This window comes from Haplochromis burtoni, unplaced genomic scaffold (genome assembly GCF_018398535.1).
Source record: "Haplochromis burtoni strain Fernald_Lab_line unplaced genomic scaffold, NCSU_Asbu1 Contig_177, whole genome shotgun sequence".
Lineage (NCBI taxonomy): Eukaryota > Metazoa > Chordata > Actinopteri > Cichliformes > Cichlidae > Haplochromis > Haplochromis burtoni.
In genome coordinates, this window is record NW_024582538.1 from 1235823 (window position 1) to 1261674 (window position 25852).

General features: G+C 39.9%; 3 protein-coding genes across 5 annotated transcripts in view; 1 reads left to right on the plus strand and 2 right to left on the minus strand.

Annotated features, from left to right (window-relative positions):
* Positions 1-1309: 1309 nt before the first annotated feature.
* On the minus strand, positions 1310-11232 carry LOC102313625 (activin receptor type-1B). Its single transcript, XM_005943966.3, has 9 exons — positions 11055-11232; positions 8481-8726; positions 7715-7966; positions 7376-7606; positions 7030-7197; positions 5209-5365; positions 4960-5084; positions 4704-4834; positions 1310-3597 (listed from the first exon to the last, which is right to left on the minus strand). The coding sequence occupies exons 1-9, from the start codon at positions 11119-11121 to the stop codon at positions 3472-3474; spliced, it is 1503 nt and encodes a 500-aa protein (XP_005944028.1). The 5' UTR covers positions 11122-11232; the 3' UTR covers positions 1310-3471.
* Positions 11233-11320: 88 nt separating this feature from the next.
* Positions 11321-17606, minus strand: ankrd33ab (ankyrin repeat domain 33Ab). Of its 2 annotated transcripts, XM_005943968.2 has the most exons (5): positions 17370-17606; positions 16312-16618; positions 16083-16212; positions 15088-15228; positions 11322-13861 (listed from the first exon to the last, which is right to left on the minus strand). In XM_005943968.2, exons 2-5 carry the CDS (start codon positions 16570-16572, stop codon positions 13035-13037), a joined length of 1359 nt encoding a protein of 452 aa, XP_005944030.1. In that variant the 5' UTR covers positions 16573-16618; positions 17370-17606; the 3' UTR covers positions 11322-13034. The 2 variants fall into 2 exon arrangements, with proteins under 2 accessions (XP_042081566.1, XP_005944030.1); XM_042225632.1 differs by lacking the exon at positions 17370-17606 and having other exon boundaries at positions 11321-13861; positions 16312-17232.
* A 5345-nt stretch (positions 17607-22951) lies between these two features.
* LOC102314429 (rho guanine nucleotide exchange factor 25) overlaps positions 22952-25852 on the plus strand; it is a 23096-nt gene continuing 20195 nt past the window's right edge. For both annotated transcript variants that reach the window (XM_005943969.3, XM_005943970.3), the window contains exon 1: positions 22952-23345. In XM_005943969.3, coding sequence (XP_005944031.1) covers positions 23228-23345 — 118 coding nt within the window. In that variant the 5' untranslated portion in view covers positions 22952-23227. The remainder of the gene's footprint in view (positions 23346-25852) is intronic.

Below are 25852 nucleotides of genomic sequence, written 5' to 3' on the forward strand. Positions count from 1 at the left end.
CACACACCCACCCACCCCGGTTCTAGTGTCATTATTAGTCGTAAAGGGATCTGCTTATGGCTTCAGTGGTCCAAAATCTCATTCTGTTAAAAAAACAGTCCTACTTTGTTAATTTGACCATTACTTTCAGTTATTCTACTTTTGTTTTCTTTGTTCTGTGTTGTGTTGATGCGATTTATTTACTGTGTCAGAACATCGGCTGTTATAGGTTTATGTAGTTTTTATGGGGTTTTTTTGCGTTTAGAGGACTGACTTTATCAAAATCACTACATACCAGCGTTTTCTATTTTCTAAAGAAGATAAAGTGAGGAACATGTCACACTTCCTGTTTTAGGATATGTGAAATGGATTGTGTACAACTATGTAACTGCACAGTTTTTGTACTAATCTACAGTGATATTATAATTTAAACAATGAGCAATAAAGGTTCTTTAAGAGTGCTTGTATTTATTCTAACTTTTTCAGTGGCTAATTACTGATGAATATATTTGACATTAATATCTAGCTGGTTGGCACTGTGGCTTTTGTACGTCCTGTAGAAATCTAAGTCTTATTTTTGATTAAGCTTTTTCTTTGGAGGGACATTTAAATCCAATAGTAAGAACCTTACTATCTTGCTTTTTTCACTTGAGGAACATTTCAAAACTTAGGTCCATCGTGTCAACAAGTGAACTCGAGATGATGATCCGTGCTTTTGTCTCTGAAAGACTCGAATACTGTAACAGCCTGTTTACTTGTCTAAATAAGAAAGGGCTAGCTTGTCTACAGATTGTTGCTATATTGCTGATTTGATTCGTACACATACCTCTTCTCGTAACCTGAGGTCATCAAATCAAAACCTTTTAGTGGTCCCACACTCGTTTTTAGAACTCGAGGGGACCAATCTTTCCAAGCTGTTGCACCCAGACAATGCACTTCCTCTCCTTCTACGGTGTTTGGACTCGGTGGAGACCTTCAAAAGCAGCTAAAGCCATTTATTTCAAAAAGCTTTTAATTAGACCAGGGTTTTTATGATGTATTTATAAATGTATTGTGTTTTCTTACCTTTCTTGAAAAGGACTTTGTGACATGTCTGTGAAAGGTGCTATATAAATAAACTTTACTTACTTGCTTAATTTTTTAGATGTTTTCTAACACCACATGGGCAAAACCAGACTGAAGCAATGAGCTAAAAAAACAATGTTAAGTTGGGAAGAATTGCAGGATCAAAATGTAGGTTTTCTCACATGAATACAATCCTCGACCCCCTTTGAGTATAAAAATATTTCTTTGAGTGGGGAGGGTGACGAAAATGAAATAGGACACCACATAGGAAAATGACTGAATTTATTACATTTGTGTTGAATGTTACATGATAATTGTCCTGAAGGATTTTTTTTTAAGTAGAATAATTTCAATAACATAAACAGAGTTTTACAACATGTAATATAATACCTATATATATATATATATTTTTGTTATGTGTTTTGTTTTGACTCTCACTCCAGCGTTCCTTCAAAGGGATACAGACACCGAAGTATTAAAAACACTGAACGCAATATTCACTTTTAAATTGTAAGGCAAACAAAGAAAGTATAAATATGCTTCACATTCAGTAGAGCTCCCCGGTCTTTTTAAAAAAAACAACACAGGTTGGAAAAAAAATGTGAGCTAACACGAAGGCATTTCAGCAGTATTTAGTTTCAACACTTCTTTCTCCCAGAGATTAAAGAAAAGCAAATTTATCTTTACAATTTTCAGTCAGAAAGGTAGGTCATCTGACTGGCATGATTTGTGTAAACATTCTCGTTTTCAGTGGCGTGATTTTAAACACTGGAGGCCGTGGCCGGAGATGATTCTGAGAAAAGGTTGGTGTTAATGCAGCGAGGTCAGTAGTAGTGCACAATTGGTCTGTCAGACTTCACATGAATACATGCAAACAGTACCTGCAGAATCTGCATACAGCTCAAGACAGAAAGTGCACATTTTTCCTGAATACATAAAAAAAAATGCAGTGATTTCTGACAATGTTAAGAGTGAAGTGATATACATAAGGCAAAATATGCACATTAAGGAGGTATAGCATGATGGGGGTACGGGGGCACAGAAAGAAATATGAATTTAACTTATACTGCTTGGCAGTAATAAAGTACTTTAAGCAGGTCACCTGACAACTACAATGATGTTACTTCACAGGTCACAAAGTAATTTGGTAAATATTTGTCTTTACAAAAAAAAAAAAAAAAAAAAAAGGCTAAAAAAGTCATCTAAAAACACACTCAGACCTAAACTGAAGTATCACCTTAAAAGGCTAGTGTATGTGCAGTGCAGTAAATATACTTGATCAGGAGGAAAGTGCCCTGGGGGAAAAAAAAAACCTCTGACATGCTGTAAGAGTATAAAATATGAGCTTAAACATGGATTCTGGACTGCACTGAAGGGGCAGTGTAATATCTGAATGTTGTGTATACAAGCTTATCTGAGGTTAAGCATTCATAACAGGAGACTATGATACTAACATACAACACATGGATCTGCATGCATCTTGTATTTTACGTGAGTGGTCTGAAGCTAATGAAGATCAAAGTCAGCAGTAGCTGCTGCCCTTCATCCTAGTGATGTTTAATAATTCCTAAATATGTACTTTTCTAAATGTGAACAGACTAAAATCAGGTGAATTATTTGTGCTAAAGGATTTCTAAGCAATGCAATATGTCAGGAATCAGGAAATGTAAATATTACTCACAGTTTATCTGTTCCTATTAGCAATCATTTCAATCTCATAACAAACTCACAAAGGAGTCCCCCACAGTCTTTTTTCTATTTGCTTCTGCACTGTGTTCAGACTCAGAGAGAATGAAACAGTAAAAACTGTGCAGGCCTCATTTCTCCTGGGCTGAAGGGTACCAGGAGTCCTGATCTCTATGACACTGGTATCAATAAAATCTTCCTTTGAATGCTGCAGGTATGGCAGAAATTAACCTACACAGATAGCCCACAAGCTCCCGCACAGTGTTCAATTACTGATATAACAGAATCAGTATAAATGAGTTAATGCTCTTCTGCTAAGACAAAACAAGCAAATGCTGTTTACTAACTAATAATTACTGTCAACACACTTTGAAACAATAAAACACCAGCAGCTGATTTTTAAAATGTAACTTGGTTAAGTACATGTGCTGTTAATGACTGCATACACAAGAAATTCAGGAAACTGTTAGTGCAGCGTACAGGGTGAGGAAAGAGGGCGAGGTTTGGCAGCGGGAGCTAAGGATGAGACAGGGAAGGTGTTCCTGTATGTTTTGGCTGGGTAAAGCGAGGTAGGGTTTGTCAGAAATAAAGTGGTTTCAAACCTGACAGAAGTGTCTGTGCGGTAAAATTTTACAAAGTGCCACTCTTCATTGTGCCATCTCTTTAGAAGGCCCGACCCCTTCCTCTCAGTCTGGATGGAGGGGCCGGGTCCTCTTCAGTGCTCTGCTGTCTCACACATGCTCAGATTTTAATGTCCTCCTGAATGCTGAGCTGGGAAAGCGTCTTTTTTATGCGCAAGGCCGTCAGGCGTGCAGCTCCGTTAGCATACCAACACTCCCTCATGATTTTACCCATGATCCGCAAGGCCTGATAAGCACAAGGAAAACACCAGTAAGGCTTAAGAGCTTGTATTGCAATATAAATAATGGTGGTGATGACACAAAGTAGTTCAGACACTCTATGAACAGCATTTGAGTGCTACTTTATACTGAAGAATACAAGTATCAGATTACCCTAATTCATTCACATAAAACACTAATAAGAATCAAAACAATGTAGAAAAGCAGTTTTAATAATAACCCGGTTTATTTCATTCTGGGTCTTATTTTTGTAGTTTGGGCTATCAGATTCAGCATGAATGCAGATCACCAATGATCTGTACACATTACGGAAAAGGCAACACGGAAATATATATAACAAACTGAAACAAAAACATAAGATCATTGTGAAAAATATCATTTAAACTTAAAAAGTTTTCATGATTGGCTTAAAAAAAAATCTCAACAAATGTGGATTTTTTGGGAACTGTGATCAAGATTTGCAATGTATGCAAACAAAAATACCAGAGTGCCTCCACACGTTCTGCTTAGCCATGCAAACACATGTCACGAAGCCCCTAATGCACAGTTTTTCTGCTGAAGAGCTCTTGGTGACCCTGCTCTGTAACTCTACATGGTCTGCCACTCTGCGGCTGAGCTGCTGTAGTTCCTAAATGCATCCACTTTGCTATGATACCACTTACAGCTGATTTCATGAATTGACTGTTAGCATCCTGTTACAGTACCACACTGGAATTTAGTGAGCTCTCTTTACCTCTTTCACAAATGTGTGTATTTAAAGATAAAGAGGTGTGGCCTCAGTCTAACAAACTAAAGTAATCATTGCTCTCTGATGGGGGAAACTATGCTTTATCACGCTACACATGGAGCTGCACAGAAATTACTAAAAGACTCACAAACTAGTGAATCTTGGAAATGAATGAACTCTATTATGTGTTGTCCTAGCTGTAACAAAGCCAACAGTGTAGTTCAGAAACACCACAAGCAAAGAACCTAAGTGGAGGTTACACTGTTAGTTTAAGATGATGAATGCAATGTTATAATTAGAAATATAAATAAAGGGCCAAACTGCAAAAGTAAGATCTTTCTGATGTAAGTGCAGATTTTAGTTCGATTTGAACTTAATTTTCATACCTCGTAATTCTGCCACCAATTTGGAATATTGGGTCGAAGCTTTTGGTCACACACCACTTTTCTCATCTCCTCTATGGACGGGTCAGACGGTACCAGATCATAGTAGGGCAGCTGGTATTCTTGATGGATACCTGATAACACAGAATAGTGTGAGGTCAGATCAGTGCCGTCTCTGGCATATCCAACGAGAGGAAAAAAATAACAACAACAAACAAGGCAGTTCAAGTATCCGAAGAGAAAACAAAGAGAGTCCAACCTCCACTGTTACAGCGGCGTGCAATTTCCCAGTAGACCAGGCCTAAAGCGTAGATGTCAGCACATTTGAATGATTCGAAGTGTCTTGTGTTTATGGTCTCATCGAGAACCTCTGGGGCCATGTACCTGGGGAACATAAACACAGTCCTGGTTTGTGCTGGCGTAAAGGATAAAGGGATATTCTGGGAAAGATGTCAGAAGATATCTGTGAGAAACGATGGTCAGCGTTAAGTCAGCAGATGAGAAAGACCTGTTGGTTCCCACTCTCTGATTGGGCGCGATGTCGATCGTATCCGTGGCAGAGTCGTGACGGACAGCCAAGCCCAGGTCGGCAATGGCACAGGTGCAGTTCTTCTTCACCAGGATGTTCTTGGACTTCAAGTCTCTATGGGCGATGCCTGGCTTTCCTATCATGACATGAAGGAAAACAGTCACTTGTTAATACTTTCTTCTGCATCTAATTGTTTTGTCAACATGAAAATAGAGCCTGTTCGTGCAAGTACCATTTTTTTAAACTTTCATTTACTACAGTTTGATTACGAGAAATAGAATTACTCCTCCACTTTTGCAACAATTTATGATCAAGCAGACTCAACAGAGAAAAATGTTCAAAGATAAGTATAGGTGAGACCAAGCCTTAAAAAAATGGAACATAAATCACCGAAAAGCAGCTGTTTTGTAACTTAACACGGCTTACACGCCCATTCAACAAAAAAAAATATTGTTCTTTGATTAACCAAAGTATGCAAAACATTACAAAATATCACAGTCGCCTTTGTCAGTGCACAATCTCTGTGAGTAACATTTAAATATCAGGTTGTGACATAGTCTGTTGATTCAAGCCAGTTACGTCAGAGTCTTGCAAAAAACGGAAAAGTCCAGCTGTCAACGCCCGATGCCTTTTTCCTGTCTGTGGCTGGGGAGGCAAAGTTAAAACTACTGTGGAAGTGATAAAAGGTGTTGATCAAAGCACTTTTTGATAACGCAGATATGCACAGAGTGTAAGGGAGGTGCACACAAGCAATGCTTAAATTCACTGGCTTATGAAACTGAATTACAGCATACCAGTTTAAACATAAGTCAGAAAACTGATGTTTTGAACTGCCAGTCGTTTCTACATGAATACATTTACCACACAAATTATTAGGTACACCTTCCTAGTCCTGGGTTGGCCCTTTTACTTTCAGAACTTCCTTAATTCTTTGTGTGACAGATTCAACAAGGTGCAGTAAAACACTCCTCAGAAATGTTTGTCCATACTGATATGACAGATCACATGATCACACAGTTGCTGCACATTCATGAAATTAATCTCCTGTTTTTCTATTGTGCAATTTTGTTGAGCCAGTGTGTAATGTGGCCTCAGTTTCCTGCTTTAATGTTTGACGCGTTGTGCATTGAAAGTTGCAAACATTGGCTGTAATACATGATTATTTGAATTACTTTTTCCTTCCTATTAGCTGAGAGCAGTCTGGCCATTCTCCTCGGTCCTCCAGCATCAACCAGACATTTTCTTCCAAATGTCTTGCTCACTGTATTGTTTCTCTTTTTTCACACCATTCTCTGTAAACTATAGAGATGTTTGTGTGGGAAATCCCCAGCAGGTCAGCAGTTTCTGAAATACTCAGACCAGCCCATCTGACCATGCCATGTTAAAAGGCTTTGAACTTCAGCATGTCTACATGCCTAAATGCATGCAGTCGAGCCATGTAATTGGCTGATTAGATATGGAGATATGGAACACCTGAACAGGTTTGCCTGGCTGGTGAGTATAAATGAGAAAGTAAACTTGACCTGCCTCTGTGTTACTGCGTCATTACTGTGACTGTGGCTGTACAGGAAAGAGACTCTTTATCGAAAACAATACTATCAGGGAGGTGTCTTGATCATCTGATGACAAAGACTCCAAACACAGCCACAATACAGAAGAACAAGGAAGGCTATTTACTCAAGGCAGAAGTTTACATGTAGTACCTGAAACATATGTAAAAAACTGCATATTTACTGAAAGTGTAATCTAGGACACATAAATAGAATTAACATGATTACACAATAGAATAACAAACACTACCTTGCGTTCCAAGAATCTCCATGTGCAGATGTGCGAGGCCGTTCGCAGCTGATAGTGCCAGTTTGATCGTTTCCTCGGTAGTGACGGAGTAGCGGTTTAGGTAGTCAAACAGAGAGCCGTACTCGTGGTAATCTGACACCAACCACAGCTGAGTCCACGTCCCGTTGTCTAAGGGAGAGACATACAAATGAAGATACTCAAGAAATGATCATTTTACTTTAGGATAACTAGTTATTATACAGCACAGTGAAACAAAAATGCATAATAAGGTCTTGTAAACTGCTGAAAAGATGAACTGTGTTTCTTTGACTAAATAAATTAAATATTGCATATAACTGGGTTGCACCTTTGTTGTCAGCAGCTATAAAGCCCAAGATGTTTTCATGGCGAAGCATGATCGTCTGGTAGATTTCAGCCTCACGGAACCAGGAGCGCTCTTCCCTGGATGAGAAAATCTTCACAGCCACGTCGCCACCCCTCCAGCGTCCTCGCCACACCTCCCCGAAACGCCCCTTACCAATGATCTCCTGCAGGACGATTGTTCTGGCTACAGTCCGCTGGACAAAGAGAGGGAGACCTGCCCAGAAAAAAAAATGACAATAGAAAAAGATTACTAGATACCAGCTGATGAAGATCCACAACATGACTGTCGGGCTGCAGTTCCACCACCAAACTGCGTACTGACCAGAGCCTGAACCAGACGTGGATAGATTGCAAAGGAGATCCTCCAGGGATCTGTCTTTGGCCAGGTAGAGATGGTCACAGGACGGATCCTCCACCTCCAGCCTTTGCCTGTGGTTGTAGCCCCTCCGGTGATAATGATATATGAACGCACCCACCAACAGTAGCAGACACAGCAGGAACAGCGGCCCTGCGATCACAGCAACCAGTTCCACGAGCCTCCATGTCCCACCCGGGCCGTAGCCTCCCCCGATTTCTGATGGAGTCACAATGGAATGGAAGAAAAAGCATCACAAAAATATTGAATTAGAGTAATTGCAAATTAATCCAGTAAAGGCTCATTTTCTTTAAAATATCCAAATTATTCTGTTTTGTTTGGTAAACAGCCAAAACTTCAGTGAACTCATCCGCACAGCTGGGAAAAATATACACACTATATTTTAACTCCAAGACACCAGAATAATTAAACCTCTGTAGAGACGCATGTGAGCAAATGAGTTGCATTCATTGCAACTACAAAGTCTTTTAAGACAGTCAAGAAATACAATAAGGCTATATGCAAACAGCTGACTAGAACCTGTCCCCCTACTTCCCACAGCTTTGATTTAAATTTTACTGGTGATTCCCAATGTGGAATATTATGTGGATTTCTTTTGGAGGGATCACTGAACAGGCAGGACATTTAACACTATGTAATTTTAATTTAGCACAGCAGACTTTCACAGACATTGGTGATATAAACAGTACAGGTAACTAAATGTGAATCTCACCAGTGGGTACTCTGAGGTCAATGCTGTTGCAGTAGTCGGTGTAGCAGCACTGCGTGTATAGGTAGCCTTCTACACCGAGGCAGTAGATCGGTTTTCCAGGGGGCACGAGATCTTCCTGTGGGATACAGCCGCGGCTGTGCTGCTGTTTTCCATTGCTGAAGATGGTGGAAGCCGTGCAGGCCCCATCGGTCTCACACTGGAAGTCAGACTTCTTACACAGAGGAGTGGTGCAGTTACACCACAGAGCTGAAGAGACATAGCAAAACATTTGCAAGACCATTAGCTTGCATGAAGTCAAGCGAACTGTGACCCGCTGGCACAAAACTGTTTAAGTACTGAAGAGTTAGAGAGAATTTTACAGCTCCTATAATACACAGCAGGGGGCAGCAACAGCCTGAAGACTTACCGCTGTGTCCCAAAACCTCACACAAATATGTGAGGATTGTAGGCTGGTTTTAGCATGTCAGGAGACATTAAAACACCTCAAAGGAGGTACTGTGCCCTGTAAATAAGCACACTCTTCTCCTACAATACATTGCATGATGGAAATGTGCTTTGAGAGGGTGGTGAGGCAGCTTCAGGAAAATCTCAGAAACATACATACTACTTTAAATCATTCAAAAAAGGTCTGTTTTTCACCTTTTTAAAGCTGCAGTTTGATTGAAAGCACATGTTACTGTGTGGTTATATTTCCTGTGAGCTTAAAGTGATGAAGATTTTGATGATTTGGTACATGTAGTACACCTGTGAAGAACTGGTATTGGTAATTTGGCATACAGCTTTACTATCTACTACAACTTATAAAGCCATAAATAAAGCCTAAATATTTTTAAACGATCAGCTTTGCTGTTTAAGATGCAGCTATTTCCCTTTTTGGCTTCTTACTGATTTGTGGGGAGATCTGTTTAAGGCTACTTCCTGCCAAGGATGGCGAACCAAAATATACCGCATAACTAAATATCTCAATGCAAAGTGCTAAAAATATGAAGTAGAGGAAGTGTTAAAAGTGCAGTCATTGCATTAGGTGCAGGAGAGTGTTTTTTCTTTTTTTTTTTTTAATAACTCGCTTAGTATAATTAGGCAACCAAGAGACTGGGTTCCTCTGAAATGGAGTAATGCTATTTAGGCAAGAATGGGATGTGGCATTCCAGTTATTCTCAAAGAGCTGCCAGGGAATTCTCAGTGGGAAAATGACCTTTCAACAGCCTGTGTGCCGGATGGGATTGATAAAAAAAAACAACAACAAGAAAGCCACACATCCAGGAGATAAAGGGGGAAATATAATGGGCTACAATGTATTTTGTAGTGCTGACTCACACGATGCCCACACATACTGGACGCAAGAAATAGAAGAACCACAGAAGAAAAAAGGAAGATAAACGCTGACTAAACATAAAACAAGACTGACATTTCAGATTTTCCAAAGCTAGAAATGTCACAATTTTAATATACATTGTTGTGTTTGAAACCACAAAGATGTCAAGCGGCACAAAGCTACCGTGTCTGACAAAAAAATTAAATAAAATAGAAATGCAAAAGCAAAGATGGCTACCTATAAAACTTTTCAAGTGGGTAAAGTAATTTACAATGGAAGCATGCTACTTTGCTTTTTTCAGTGACACAAGCCTTCATATCAGCACAGGAATTTGGCAGGCTGAGCCACCGACTTTGTTCACTTTAATTTTCCTGTTTTCAACCACACTGAAAGCTTTCAACAAGTTAAAGAAAAAACAAGAAAAAATGTCCGCCAAGTTTTTGGAACTATTTTCTAATGTAATAACATCAATAACTAATAAGCATTAGTTTGCTGTCTAGAGCATATATATAATATACTAAAAAATAATAAATTAAAAATAAACTTTTGCAGAAACACAATATGTGAGGGAAAATATATTATGAACATCAGACTTCATCGCGAAGCAGCATTTTCAGATGAATGCACAAAGCAGACATGCCCCATGTGACCATCTCATCTAAGGACAATTAAATGCCAGTTGGGCTATATCATATTATGATACACATCATCAATAGCGCCATATAAAGTAATTGCAAAATCGCTCCCATGATCATGATTTAATCCCTACTGTCCAGCATTACTCCAATAGGCTATAATGCACACATTACTACCTTTGTAGCTAGAAGATTAGCAGAGTTTCATCAACGCATCACTTCTACCCACGAGTAATTTCATTAAATCGATTCTGCATCAACACTTTAAGCCATTTTTTTCAAAGGTGCCTGATACCTGGATGCTTTTAAAGGACGCATACAGGATCTGGTGTTTAAGGTAGCTCTCAGTTTAAACAGACTGCTACCTGAGCTCCTATTTTACCTGCTGTATCAGACTCACCTAACAAACCTCGACGTGGACGAGATAACATAGATAGACAGATAACATAACATGATTTATAAACATGCAGTGAAAGGCTCCCCGTATCGACAGCAGGAGGTTTGACCTGTTTTTTTCTGGTTAATGATGGTTAGTTTAGCGCTAGCTAGCAGCTAACTTCGCGGAGCGTCGGCTCCACAGCGGTAGCGACAGTCCTCAGACAAAACAAACAGTAAGTTACTCACCCTGGCAGGCTGTGTATAGGACAGTGTGAACAACCAGGACAGCGAGTGACATCCGTAGGTCAGCCATAATCAATGCATTCCAGGTTCATCGCATTAACACGTTGTTAACCAAGGATCTGGTGAGCCGTCATGTAGACAGTGAGACAGCGCAAGTAGTGTAGAGGCTCCACCAGCAGCAGGCAGTGACACACGCAGACAGCGAGGAGGTAACATCTATCTATCTATAGATTAACTATAGATAGATATTTAATGGAGACACGCAGACTGCGCAGTTACATCCTGTGCCTTCAATACTCTGGTACAATATTTATAAATTGCTATATTTACAAATTGGTTGATATAAAATTACTAACCACTGTGCTTTTAAGACCCAACAAATCTACAAATAAATCTTCACCGTCCTTTAGTTATTCATTTATTTTTATAATTTCAAACAGCTGAAATCCATCTACAGTCATGTGAAAAAGGAAGTTTTCACTGGACTCTATGAAGTCCTGCATAAAGAGCCACCTTTAGCAGCAATGATTTGACCCAGTCTTTTGCAGTCTTTTGCATTAGGACTTTATCAGTATTTCACATCTTAACAGCCCACTCTTCTTTCAAGCAATGCCTCATTTTATTGAGGTTTTCAGGCATTCATCTATGGTTCCACCACAATATTTAAGTCAGGTTAAGGTCCAAACTTTGACTGAGCCATTGCAACACGTTGATTCTTTTTCAGACATGCGTTTGCAGATTTGCTGCTGAGTTTGAGATTGTTGTACTGATGCATGACCCAGTTTCAGCCAAGATTTCGCAGATGGCCTCACCACCGTGCTAGACAGTTGGTATGAGGTGTTTGTGCAGATATGCTGTGTTTGGTTTTCGCCAAATGTGCCGCCACCAGACATCTCCTCTTTGCTCTAATTTGTCCAAAGGATCTATGTTCCAAAAGTCTTGTGGTCTGTTCAAATGCAACTTTTGCAAAGATAAGCAAACAAGCCTCACTTTTCTAATTGTTCTCTAATTAATTTTAACATTTAACATTCTAGCTGAGGCCTGTAGAGTCTCAGATGTAGCTCTTGGAGTTTTTTTTTTGCAGCTTATTTTGAGGATTGCACACTCTGACCCAGGGCTGAATCTCCTGGGACATCCTCTCCTGGGAAGACTGTGGCATTGTGTTTACAGACACCTGAATGCTCCAGATCAGCAAACTGGCAAACCTCCGCATCTGTATAGAAACTCACACCTGCTGATGATCAGTTAATCAAGTGCATTTGATCGGCTACCCTTCAGTAAGGGTGTACATGATTTTGTACATAACTGTACGGAGTCATGTGCAAACTTCCTTTTTCATGACTGTGTGCACGGTATTCAAAGATTACATGAACATTATTGGCAATATCACAAAGTGGCAATAAACCTAGAGGATTAAACAGATCCTGAGTTTTGATGCTTGTTGTCTAAACACTATACAGTATTTACAGTTCATGTTTTCATCCATAAACTCTTCTTATGTATAAATATTATACATACTACTTAATAATACAAATTAGCTGTAGCATATATGCTTCTAGGTTTACATCTCATGTTATAAATGGATGCAGGTCTACTCGTACTGTGGCTGTGATTTATTTGAATAATGAGGTAGACATCATGGATGCTTTAGCACCGGTAAGAATGAGCCAGTAAATATGGATTTTGTGCACTGTGCCATATTCTTCTTTTTTTTTAAGAAGTTCTTTAAAGTCTTTTAATCCCTAATAGAATAATAGACTTATTTTTCACATTAACTCCAAATATAGGTACTGCTTTTAGCGTAGATGCTTCAAACCTTCCCTGAAGAGTCTTTACAGTTCTCTTCCTCTGTCACTCCCTTTCAGATTTAAGTTTAGTATTCACTTGAATGCTCTTTGGTTTGAACATTTTAAGCCCTGTGTTGAAAAGACACTCACTTTTCTCACAAAGGATATTTTGTACAGCCCTTTCTTTTTTAAAACCTTATTTTTTGGCCTTCTTGCTGTCCTTTTCTTTCTTCTTTTTCTCCTTTTCTTCCTTTTCTTTTTCAGCCTTCTTCTTGTCCTTTTTTTTCTCATCCTTGATCTCCTTGTACTTCCACTTGGGTGGTTCCAGATAGCCCTTTTCCCTCTTCTTCTTCTTTTCTTTCTTTGGCGTTGCTTCTGTTGGCCTGTCTACATTGATCTTTGGGATGCAGCCAGAGGGGAACACGCTGTTCCGCCTCCCCATACTCCGGGAAATAAAAGTTGTGGCACCTTTGGTGGAGAGCATACTGCCTCGCCGCTCGGTGTCGGCACAGCATGTCGTAGCAATCGACTCCGCAGAGTGGATTGTGGGGATAATGTGCGACACTGAGCCATTACTGTGGCACACTGAGCTTTCCTCAAGGTCCTTTTTTGTATGTTTGCTGACCAGCTCTTGTACGGCCAGACGCTTCTTGCCAATCTCTGGAGGGCTCGTGGGGCAGAGTGGGTGACATCCAGTTGAAATCAGAGGACTGTAGACACTGGTGGTCATGCGCACCATGTGGTCCAACACCCCGTTGTCCTCGGGGTCACGAGGTAATCTGAATCCAAAGGTGTCTTTGATCTGCTGGGCAATTTTTTCCCTGGGAGTTTTCTGAGATACGGCCTTGGCTACTCTCTCCTTGAGCTCAGGCCACTCAGGGACATAACCCTCACAGAACTGCTCAGCTCTTGGACGCATATTGAGGCGACGGAGACGGTGCAAGGTCTCGTAGCGACCTGTCTTAAAGGCCCAGTCCCGAGCACATCTTCCTCTGGTGGAATCTACTGCATGTATGTCAGCCCCTGAAAAGAAATACCACGAGGAAAAACAAACACAAGAACTGATTAATAATAACTCATTAATAATAAGTTCATATTAATAACTTGTTAAAGTGCTGTTTTGGACTGCCCTACAAAAAAATGTTAAACATCAAAGTGTCTGACTTGATAATGTATTAATACTTTTTAGTAAATCTTATCGCATACAGCCTACACACGTCAGACTTGATGCCAAACCTGAGTTCTCGAGGTTCATGAGGCGCATGGTGGCTTGCAATAAACGTGTTGCTGTCTCACAGTTTGTAGATAACTAAGTAACAGCACAGCCCTGAGCCGTTTTGCACAGTTAAAATTATCTACATCTGTGGTTGTCATACTGTGAAATGTGAAAATGATTTGTGTGCCAATGCCTGTTTACTAATGTTTTATTTGTCTTACTAACTTAAATTTTCTGATACAGTGATATGCTGTCTAAATGCGGTAGAATAAAGCAGGCAGGGGTTTGTAAAGTTCAGCTGACTTTCCCACAGTCTGCTTCAGAAATCCATCTTTATGGATTTCATTATGAGGGCAGTTTATTGTATGATATTAATGTTGGACTAAGTGTTACTCCTGGCAGAAATTTGAGGAAACGTGCAGTCCAAAAATAAGGAAACGACTAATCTGCGACCAGCCCGCAAGTCTAGTAAGGTAAAGATTACAGAGTCAGTATCTGTTAAGATGTGATAATGTCCTCAGAGTGATCCTTTAAACCAGTCTCACGTCACCGACACGTTGACATATGCGCAGAGTTAGCCGGGTTCAAATACGGTCAGATAAACCATGTGGTCAGCCGTTCTCACTAGCAGTGCTCTTAGTCTTTATTTAGAGCAGTGAAAGACAGAGTTAAAGAGCTGATGTTAGAGTTTCAGAAACAATCCAGTGACATCAGTTGGGGCTAGCTTTTGTATGTTCAACACTGTAAAAAGTTCTTTTAATGGAACGTCAGTATAGTTTGAATTGTAGCAAAAAGAGCTAGCTGAGTAGCTCATATGTGTAAGTGACTAATCTGTTGTTTTTTTTATATATATATATATATTTCTATAAGAGTCTAATCTCAATTAATGATGGATATTTATTCATATTTGCTATTTCCCAAAGCATTAAGAAACAGAGAATATACCATACCTTTGTTTTTATACCAGTAGCTGAAATGTATAGGTAATGATCCAGTGAAATAAAGTGTGTTTTTGCACTCTACTCTTACATACCAGCCATAACAAGGGCTGCCACAACATCAGTGCGGCCAGTCATTGCAGCTTTGATGAGAGCTGTGAAACCTCTACAATCCCTTATTTCTGTGTCTATTCCAGGATAATAGTTCAGGAGATACGTCACTGTCATGATGTGACCTGTAAAAACACAGAATTTATACAACAGTGCGTCAGAAAACACGAGTTGAGTGCATATTTGCAACTGGTTAAATCTCCGATTAAATCAAGCTCAAGCTATTTGCAATCCCAATCCCAAAGAAGTTCTCAGGAATCTGTGTAAAATATAAAAACAAAATGGAATAATTACAAACCTAATAAACCCAGATTTTGTTCACAATAGAACACATAAACCATATCAAAGGTTCAAACAAAAACATACATACAAAAATATTAGCTCACTTTGAGATTACTGGCACCAATAACTCTCAGTTGGGGCAGTTTGCCACTGTCTAGCATCCCCGCTTCTTTTAACAACAGTCCATAAACATCTGGAAACGGGGGAGACCACCTGCTGGACTTTTGGGAGAAGACTGTTTTCCTGTTCTTGTCTGATACAGGATTCTAGCTGCTCAACAGTCCTGGGTCTCCTTTGACATATTTTTAATTTCATGTTGTTCCAGATGTTTTCAGCTGATGAAAGATTTAGAAGTTGGATGGTCAGTTGGAAGGACACAGCTGTTGTCCATGTTTTCCAAAAAGAATGTCAATTTTTTTGATACGTCTGACCAAAGTACCATTTTCCACTTTGTCTCAGTTCATTTTGAATGAGCTTTAGTCCATTTACATGGCTTCTTTTTTGCTTGATAAAGCTTTAATCAGCATTTAAGGAATGCATTTAGTTATCTCTTTCCTGAACTGTTTGTCCATGCAGTCAGAGTGAGTGGGGAACCCATCCCCACCTTTACTGAAACAGATTTTATAGCAAACATGTCACTTGCATCAAATTAACTTTTTCGTGAGCACCCCAGTTGTAATAAGTTGGTAAAACATACCTGCTTGGGATGCAATCATCAGTGCTGTGTTGCCTTCATTGTCCTGGTGATTTATGTCAACATATGGACAGGTATGAAGTCCATGTACGATCTCTAGGAAACCTTTACAGCACGCCACCATTAAACCATTCTGTTGGTTTGAAGTTAACAGTTAAGATCAGCGATGTTGCAATATGTTGCTCACTGCTAGTCATAGAGATCATGAGTTCATTATGGATGAGACTCTCACCCAGCCATTGATGTCCAGCTCCATCGCCTCTTCTTTTGTGACCCCCCTCTCAAGCACTGTCTGCAGAGAGACCGGTTCATTACGGGCGCACGCTTGATACAGTGTTGATGCTGCACTCCCATTTCTTCTCTCTGGCGTGTAGTCTGGAAGCACCGAGTCATCCGAAAGAATGCTATCTGAGTCTGACTCTCTCCCGGATGGAGACACTTCGCTATCGTCAGGGCCTGATCCCAGGTGGGGGTCCTCCGCTGCAGTGGCCATCTTCCAGCAGAATAGGTGAAATGGGCCCAAATGCCTTTGTCTACATCTAAAACAATATCAAAAAAAGAAACTGGTCAAGCAGAAACCTCCTGTCAGATGTATGTTTTTTTGGCTTCCTGGAAAGCAAGCTATTGTTTTACAATCTGTCCACTTATTCTAAGCATAAAGCTGTTGTTTCATCACAACATGCTATATATCAGGCTTCAGGAAAATCAAAGGTTCACTTGGTGACAGATGAAGTGTGACATGAGTCCGAGCTCAGCGCTGCCTCACTGTTAACTGGATAAGAATCTAAATGCCCTGCTGAACACACAACACGGCTAAATGAGGAACAACCCACCTCAGAGTAATCTTGGTCACATGTGAACCTGCTTGCTTCAATCTGAAGCCAACATAGGTATTGAAAGTAATCACTTCTGCTTTTTGACTTGTATAATTTTTACTTCGCACAGCAAAAAGTTAAGTTTACATATTTTTACGCTGAAATCAAAACTGCAAATATATGATTTAAAGATCTATCTATAAAGAACATCACTGACAGATGTTTTGATGGTACAGCCATGACCTGTTATGGCTGAACTATACATTTTTTTATTTGCTCAGTATAGACTTCTCAAGTATTTTATATCAGTACATAACTGTGAAGCCACAGTTCATAAAACAGAAGTAAAGAAATAAAAATTCAGAGGCACATCTGCTGCATTGACTGTCATTCATCATTATGTAATAAATAATAATACCATGACTGTCAAACTATGAGACACTCATAGACATGAACAGGAAATACATACACTTACCATAAGTAGCATGAACCTGTCAGCATTTGTCTGTGACTCGTGCTAAATGACTTCTGATTTCAGCCCTCCTGCTGTGTTTGCAGAGGAGCCGTTTCCTCCCAGGCCTGTGAACAGAGATACTTTACCCATTACCATCCCACATGTTGTCATCATGACATAAAACTAAGAGGAGGAGTCTTCGTTGAGTCTTCACTGAGGCACTGTGTGCTCATCTCCTATGCTTAGCTCATCCCACTTGTAACAGCTTTATAGAGGGGATTACCTGTTGCTCTCTTCATCTTTTAATAGCAGTTAAAAGCTAAATATGTCTTAGCTGGATGAACTAAGTTTTCTCCTTCTACAAATTATTCAAGTTCCACTGCTAGCATTGATGCAAATCTCAAAAAGCACCTCAGCTGCACATCTGGATTTTTACTTTTCATAAATAATACCCTTGTTTAATAAAATAGCTTTTACGACTTTTACTGCCGATTTATGAATATGCAGATTGACGCTCCGACTCCTCTGTTGCAGTGGACTGCTCTTAAACAGTTTAAAAAGGCCTTATGCTAAGCTACAAAGTAGCAGGTTTAGACTAATATTCAGCCATACCATTCTGAATTTTGAGGACTATTTATCTATGCAGTTGTTATTATTATTATTGAAGTATTTATTTAAACACAAAGTCTCACTGAGATTGAAATCTCTTTTTCACAAGAGACCTGTGTACAAAAAAAACTGAGACAGACATCGACATATTAAAATCACACATTTTACATGGTAAATGGACTGGTTCTTCTCAACTTGAGTAGAAGAACACTTTATACAGCATGACTCATTCACCCATTTTCTATGCCTAAGTGCTTTCTGTCTCACATTCACACACATTGACACTTGAATGATTGCATTGGAAGCAACTCGAGGTTCGGTATGTTTCCCAAACATATTTGGTATGCAGTCTGGAACAGCGAGGGATTGAACCACCAACCTTCCCATTAGTAGATGAGCTGCTTTACTCCTGATCGGTCATAAGAATGAAGATAAACATGTGCACGAGTAGCTGTGGACAAACAAATATAACCCTTCATAATGTTTCTGTGAAATAAAAGATTATAGCTTTCTTCTCCTTCATATTTCAAATTATGAAGGAGAAAAAAAAGAGCAATCTCTACAGGGTCACCTAGAGGTCGATGTAGCTTACAGGAATACACTCCTCTTTTTGACCACCTTATAAAAATCTGGAAATAAGTAGCTACTACCATATAAACTTTTTTTCAGTCTTCAAAATTATTTTTATTGGTGGACATCTTTAATTCATTTACGAGTATAAAATGTTAACAGTAAGCTGCTTTAATCCAAGGAATCTAATTAATTTGTTAAGACTAACTAGCAGAAAGTCAAATCCCATTAGACATGACCAGTGTGTTCGGAATAGATGGGACAGACTCCAAAACAAAGAAATTCCCAAACAGCTGCAGTTCAGGGATGGTATTTCTCAAATTTACCTTTTTGGTTGGTCACAGCAGAGTGAAAGTGATGACATCCTACATCTGTGATAGAAGTGTATGGGACATACAAACTTCATTGGCATGATTTAAATCTGTGGATTGTTTACATTCCAGGAATTACCTCAGAGCACAAACTGGAATAAAAGTGTTAAATCAAATCTGGTTTAAAAGAAAAGGCAGTAAGTCTGTGTTTCTTTATCATAATAATAATTATAATAATAAGACAGTTGAGGTTTTTAATAAACTATTCTGAGTATATTTTTTTGTTCTGGGAATGCAGTAACAGTCTGAAATTAGCCCAAGGAATCTGCTGGACATGGCAGGACCTGTCTGGATGGCTTGACCCTCTCTAATCCAGAGCGGCCTAAGGAGAAATCCCACTGAAATTGACCAGCTGTCCTCATCTTCCCGCAGGAGACCCGCTGCAAAGTTTAAGCTGTCTGCTTTTGTCTTTTTGTCAGGCAGGATGAGTCGGATGTTTCTCTGAAGCCTAAGCTTAACTTGTTTTCTACCTTTGATTAAAGTCCAAAACTTGGTGCACGGATGATTTAATGAGGGGAAAGAGTACAGCACCAAGTGAAGAAAGATGATGCAATGATAGAAGAAGCTCAAGAGGAAGAAAAATGAAGACTTTGGAAAAAGGGAGGAATGAAGAACTTCTGGAATACAAGCTTGATAAAGTGAGTACCCGTGTGACATAAAAGGAAATGGTCTCATATAAAATCTTATGTATATATCAGCATATTTTTGAACAAATGTTTAATTAGGTATTAATTTATGTCAAATGTTATCCAGTATAATGGATGTTGAATTACATAACACAAGAAGACATCTCAATACAGGAAAATAAGTAATTTTTCAAAAACTGTGCAACTATTATTTGCTTCAAATGATATATTTTTTGTTTTCAAATCTTGTTCTCTTTGCCATGTAGTCTTTAGATTTCTAATGCAAAGGATCACATAAATGTAATTTCTTCCAAAATCCATTAAAAGTGATTCCATTCTTGTTAATATGAGTGCAAACAAATTAACATTATTATTAAAATTATTATTACTATTTTGCCCTAAAATAGGGCTCATTTCAGTTTAATTTAATTCGTCATCTGTTATGGAAAACCAAATCCTGAGCCTTAGTCATTTAGCCAGCATGCAGACACGCGCTTCTTGCTGTTTTTATGGCCACACGTTCGAATTTCTCATAAATGCAAAGACAACAACATGCAGAGCAGTGTGGTTTCCTTAAAAAAATCAATTCAAATGAAATAAGCTGCATGTGATCTTTCTCACATGTCATGCAGTAAGACTTGTTGGGGTGGTGATCAGCAAATCTAGCTGCATTCTGCATTTTTGTTTTGTAGGCTAGAAGCTGACTATTAAGATTCAATTACCCTGGCTTAACTTGAGTGAACATCATTGACCCCAGGCTGTGATACCATCCACTCTCCTGATCGTTTTTGTTCTCTAAGAGAAATTCCACAGATAAGATAAGAACCCACTTAAGCTGAAGCAAAAATAAGAGAGACAGGGGGTGGAGGAGAGGTGAAACAGTGTGTTAGCCTGGTATAATTAGCTCTGTCTGTTAGGATCTACCTACCTCCCTAATCTATCACATATATATGTATCAAAATACAAATCCAATTCCCTTCACTGATCACTCGCTTGTCTTTTCCATGTATAAGATTTCAGACACCAGCAGGGAGAAAATGTTGTTGCATGGTCATAGCCGGGACATATGGACTCGGGAGAAGTGGGCCGGGAAGTCACCTGTGACCGCAGGTTGCAAAGGTACTGCAGTGAGTGTATGCATCGATTCGTATCCCAGGATGTCATGCCACCTGGTTGACAAATCTCACTAGTTTTCCATATTAAACACATGCTATCCTGCACTGTTGTTTCACAATCCACCACCTGCATCATTACTGTACACCTAGTGATAATGGTCCTCTTTTAAAGTGCTGCAGAGTCTGAAGTAACTCAGAGTTTATCAGCCAGGAAAGCAGGCTATGTTTTACTTAGTTTTTACTGACTGATTCATTTCATCTTCACTTGCTTTTTACTTTAAAGTTTACTTGCTGGTTAGATTTCGGCACCAAATACAACTTGTTTTGGCTTAAGATAGATTCACGGTTTGGACCAGTGATAATCATTCACTCATGCATGACTCCCTGCTCCATATTTACTGAGTTCTATGAGTAATTTTCTCTGCACCATTAAATGCACCATTGCTGTTACATAGTCAGAAGGTGGCAAAAGAAAAAAAGGTTAAATAATGACATAAATACTGACACACAGCATTGTATTAAACACAGAACATATTTTTTCCAAAATTAATACACAAAGTTAGTAGTGTCATGTGCTCCTTTCTTTCCTCTCATCTGTCTGCCATTTTTGATCCATGATACTATACGGTGGTTGGGGAGTGACCACTGGTTGTACACGGCATTTAACGAGGAATTGTGGGATACTTTGAATTCAGGTGTAGTGAAAGTGCTATAAAATGTCAATACTTGCTATAAAGTGAGTAGTGAGTGATTTGCACACACTGTTTGCTGCTGGGTGCAACTCTTACATCACCCATAGTGGGGAGCTGTTTGACAGAAAAGCAACGCATGCACAAGAGTTAGAATTGACACACCAAAATAAACACCGAATGCAACCCCACATTATGTTATTCTGGTGATTAGTTATTGACTGATTAGGCATGCGCAAGCTGACATACACATGCACGCACGGACTGTAATCCTAAATTGTGGCGGGATCAGTGCAGTTCAGCTCAGAGGGATCATCGTCTCAGCAGAGTTTTTAAAAGCTTAACTCGACGGCCGGCAGAACGAGAGCATTTTGACATTTTTGCAGCCGTAATTTCCCCCTCTGTGGACTGAGATGTCATCATTTGCACTGGTCATGTGTGAATGTTGGTTTACATGTGTGTGTGAAACTGTGCAGTTTGCATATAGTAAAAAATGAAGCTGTGTCAAATTCTTCTATTCCTTTTTTCTCCCCCTTCTTCATTGACTTTGTCCACATTTGGGATCATGCGAGTTTACCCGTAAATCTTCTTGAGTCACCGCTGCGAGCACGGACAGCTGTGCTCGTAAGATCATCTCGTCAAGAATACTTAATCTTGGCTTTGAGATTAAATCGGTCCGCCTCCATCTAGCTACCTCGGTGGGCTGTGTGCAGGATATTTTCATATGTTGACTTTTCCACAGCAGTGCTTTGGTATCGACGGGTGGCGAGCGGGGAAGAGTAGGCTGTCATACTGATTTGAGAGAATGGTTTAGTTAAAAGTTTTGAAAACATAAATCGTAGATTAAGCTGAGAGTGCGGGCCCATTTGAGTAACTGGGGGTGCTTTTATTTTATAGACTTTAAACGAAATTATGACTGCTTGTGGTATTTCTTTTCACACTTTCTCACTTTTTCCCCTCTACTCCTGAAATACACAAATGTGGGTCGTTGATGTGTTTCCAAATCTGCAGCTTGTTGTCTCTTAGTAGGTTGTGATGGCACACAATGTGTTCTCAGCTTTTATTACTTTAGCTGAGTGATTTGTTTTAACTAAGAGTCCACGGTCTGCAACCTTTGGAGTCAAGTGGTGTTGAATAGTAGAAGTAGAATAGTTTCTGTAATCTGGAAGTGGGGAACACCTGAGATTAATTTGTAACAAATTTGTAGCAAATAGTTGTCAACATCAAAATTATTCAAATAAGCACTTCTTCCTTTGAAAAACATGATTTATAGTGTACTTTCTTTCTTGCTAACCCAGCCCAGACCAAACGTGGAACAGTCAACAGGCAGGCATTGCCTAATGAAAATGACTGTTTGCCTGTTCAGTGGAAAAGTTCATGCTCGTTGTTATTCATGCCTGCTAATGGTAAGCAGAGAGCAAACACTGATAATAGAAGCTGATGAAGGAGGTGTGAAGCGAGAGTGGATCAGGAGGGGAGGGGAGAGGCTGAGAGGAGGGACTGGAAAACAGATGCTGGTGCAGCAGCGCAGCATGCTCGCTACCATCCCTCCCTCATCAGGGCCCCTCCCCTTCCCTGCCCCTCTGTCGCTCCCTCACTTACTTTTGGTCCCTCTCATAATCTTTGCCCACTATCTCCCAGCGCAGAGAGGCTCATAAGCCGAAGCCCTCAACAGCCTCTCTGGTTTTCCTGCGATTTGCCATCAAATCATGGGATAGTGGTGGAGTTTTTTTCCCCATCAGGTGTTGTTGCTCGAATTTGGAATATGGCTGTGAAGCTCTGTGTACACTTTTCCTCTCTCCTGCGGGGATTACCACAGAAATAGTGTGTGTGCATGTGTGCATGTGCTTCTGTGTGTGCGTCTGTGCTCAGCACTATGCCTATTTCTGATGGTGTTGAATGGACCGGCAGAAGTGCATCACCATGAGAGGGAGTCACCATCACCGAGGGTGTGGGTGTCAGCACCTGTTTAGAAAACTACTCAGCAAATGTGGCTGCTGCTTTGTCAAAGCCAGAGGTACGTAGAAGTTTTACTGCAGGTTTATTCATGTGTTGTTGCGGTGTCTGCAAGATGTTGCAGAGTGTTCATATTTTGTAATATGAGGAGATGCATTCAGACTCTGTAGTTTCACTGCAAAGTAAGAGCTTTTATTCAGTTATACAATATAATAAAGACCATCGATCCTTCCTCATTTACTTTTGATTTTTAATCTTTTCATTATTTGCATGTATCTTTCATCTGTTCGGTTTCGGGTAATTTTTAATATTTTCCATTTCATTGTACGGGAAAACAGGAAACAGGAAAGTTTCAGGTGAAAAGTTATGCAGACTTTTCAACCAAAAATCTCTTCCCTCGACTTCACCTGTTAGAAAATCATCATAATCCTATGGATGGAGGTAAACTGCCAAGAAGAATGTTTTTTAGAAAAATTGATCTGAATGTTACCTGCTTTTGGGATACTGAGACATTCCAAAATCAGTTGAGAGACATAATCTCGTTAGCGTGTCCTGGGTCCACCCTGGGGTGGAACCTGAAACATCTCCCTAGGAGGCACCCTAGCCAGATGCCCAAACCACCTTAACTGGCTCATTTTGATTGAGCTGAGCTCCTCCGGAATGATTGAGTTCCTAAGCTATCTCCTGGCCTTGGAAGAGCCCAGATGCCCTTCGAAGGATACTCATTTCTGCTGCTTGTATCCACGGTCTTATTCTTTTGGTGACTACCAACAGTTTGTTATCCAAAGGTCAGGGTAGGACTGTAGATCAATCAGTTAATAAGCAGCTTTCACTTCACACTCAGCTGTCTCTTCACCACAACGATTCCCTCACTTGTGACCACAAGATACTCTAACTCCTCCACTGGGGGTAGCAACTCATTCTCACTGAGAACCATGCCCTCTGTCTGGAAAGTCCTAATTCCCATCCCAGCCTCTTCACACATACAGTACATACACCCCAGTGTGAGCTGGAGGTCATTGGTCAGTGAAGCTAACATGACCATAGGGTAAACCCTTTGCCCCTAAAATGTCATGTCCATACAAATTATGAACAGAATCTCTGACAAAGGGAAAGCATTTAAAGTCCTACACAATTGGGAGCTAGTCTTAATCCTTGGAATCTGGACCAAGCTCTCACAACAGTTATTCATGGACCAAATAGCACAGAGATATGCCTTCTCCAAATCAATAAGTTTAAACTTTAAACCTTCTGACTCAAAGGTTCAGTTAACAGACTCCTCTATCCAGTAACATGGTAAAAACCTTCCTAGGCTGAGGACTGTGATCCCCTGAAGCTGGAACATACTCTGCAGCACCCTCGCTTAAAAAGGGGGACCACCTCTTCGGTCTGCTAACCATTGGCACTATTTCAGAACTCCATGCAGTATTGCAGCAGATACATCGAGATGCTTGAGGATGTCAGGGCATATCTTATCCAGTTTTTCATACTGTGACCATGCGCATGAACAAATGATCAAGGTCTGGCTGTCCTAGTATATTTAGGAAGTCTTTAAAACTACTACCACTATAACTACTACGATTACTACTGCTACTAATAACAGCTGTTTAAATTTTGTCTTAAATATTGTCCGAGTGCACTGGTAGTAAATGACGTCTGCTGGGCCCAGCCTTGCTGTGGTGTGAGGTGTGAGCTCCTGGATCAGGGCCATGTTCTCAGAATACCCCCACTATGTCATTTACTAGTCCATGGCTTGATTTAGGGATGAAGGTGACTTGGTTAGATTTAAGAAAGCATTGTGGTTTGTGTTAAAATATGGCCCTTTGCATCATTGGAACATTTGCAACATTAACCTTGCACACTGAACAATAACACGTAAGGGTACTCGATGCATTAAAATTTGATGCCAAGGGGTTCTGACTAAGTCCTTATTTCATTATGACATACCTGTGTTGTGTGGGTTGCTGTAGAAATTCCCTTGTTTTCTCGTTGGCTCAAATAATGAATCACTTCCACAAAAAGCCTTTGACAAACAAACTGCATTTCACTGGATTTCCTTGTTTGTTTGATTAAGGTTTAGTTTACTGAGATTAGGTGGATATGCCCATAGCCATGGCTAGAAAAGATTTTTTCACTTTTGGTTTTGTGTGCCACAAACTTTAAATACTAAAAGCATTATGTTAGTAAAAATTCTCATCTGGTTGTTTCTCACGTTGGATGCATTTTTGAGTGCTGTTCTATGTAGAAAAAATCATTCCCCTAATACTGTGACACTGCCTCATAGCTAATGCGGCTGTAAATACACACATATTAAGACATGCACACACAAAGGCACATGCATAGACACAGAGCCATGTCCCACAACTGCAACCCTTAAATCCTCTGTTGTTCCAGTTGTTTCAGGAAGTGATTACAGGGCAGCTCTCCGCACTGAGCTGTGCTGCTGTGGCAGACCCTGCAAACAGGCATGTAAAATGTGAAAATGAAAGCAGCGTTGCGTTGCCTCACTTTCTCACCTCCTGGTTTCCTTTGGGATACTCATCTTCTTAGTGATGTGATTCCCCCCCC

What these genes read in the sequence shown, in the direction of transcription:
- LOC102313625 (XM_005943966.3), bottom strand. Translation starts at nt 11,121, where the DNA reads ATGGCTGACCTACGGATGTCACTCGCTGTCCTGGTTGTTCACACTGTC. An exon ending in CACGTCTGGTTCAGGCTCTG is followed by an intron (nt 7,607 to 7,714) that starts GTCAGTACGCAG and finishes TTTTCTGGGCAG; the next exon opens with GTCTCCCTCTCTTTGTCCAG. An exon ending in CAGAGAGTGGGAACCAACAG is followed by an intron (nt 5,085 to 5,208) that starts GTCTTTCTCATC and finishes TATGTTCCCCAG; the next exon opens with GTACATGGCCCCAGAGGTTC.
- ankrd33ab (XM_042225632.1), bottom strand. Translation starts at nt 16,572, where the DNA reads ATGGCCACTGCAGCGGAGGACCCCCACCTGGGATCAGGCCCTGACGAT. An exon ending in AGCTGGACATCAATGGCTGG is followed by an intron (nt 16,213 to 16,311) that starts GTGAGAGTCTCA and finishes TCAAACCAACAG; the next exon opens with AATGGTTTAATGGTGGCGTG. An exon ending in GATGATTGCATCCCAAGCAG is followed by an intron (nt 15,229 to 16,082) that starts GTATGTTTTACC and finishes GTGTTTTTACAG; the next exon opens with GTCACATCATGACAGTGACG.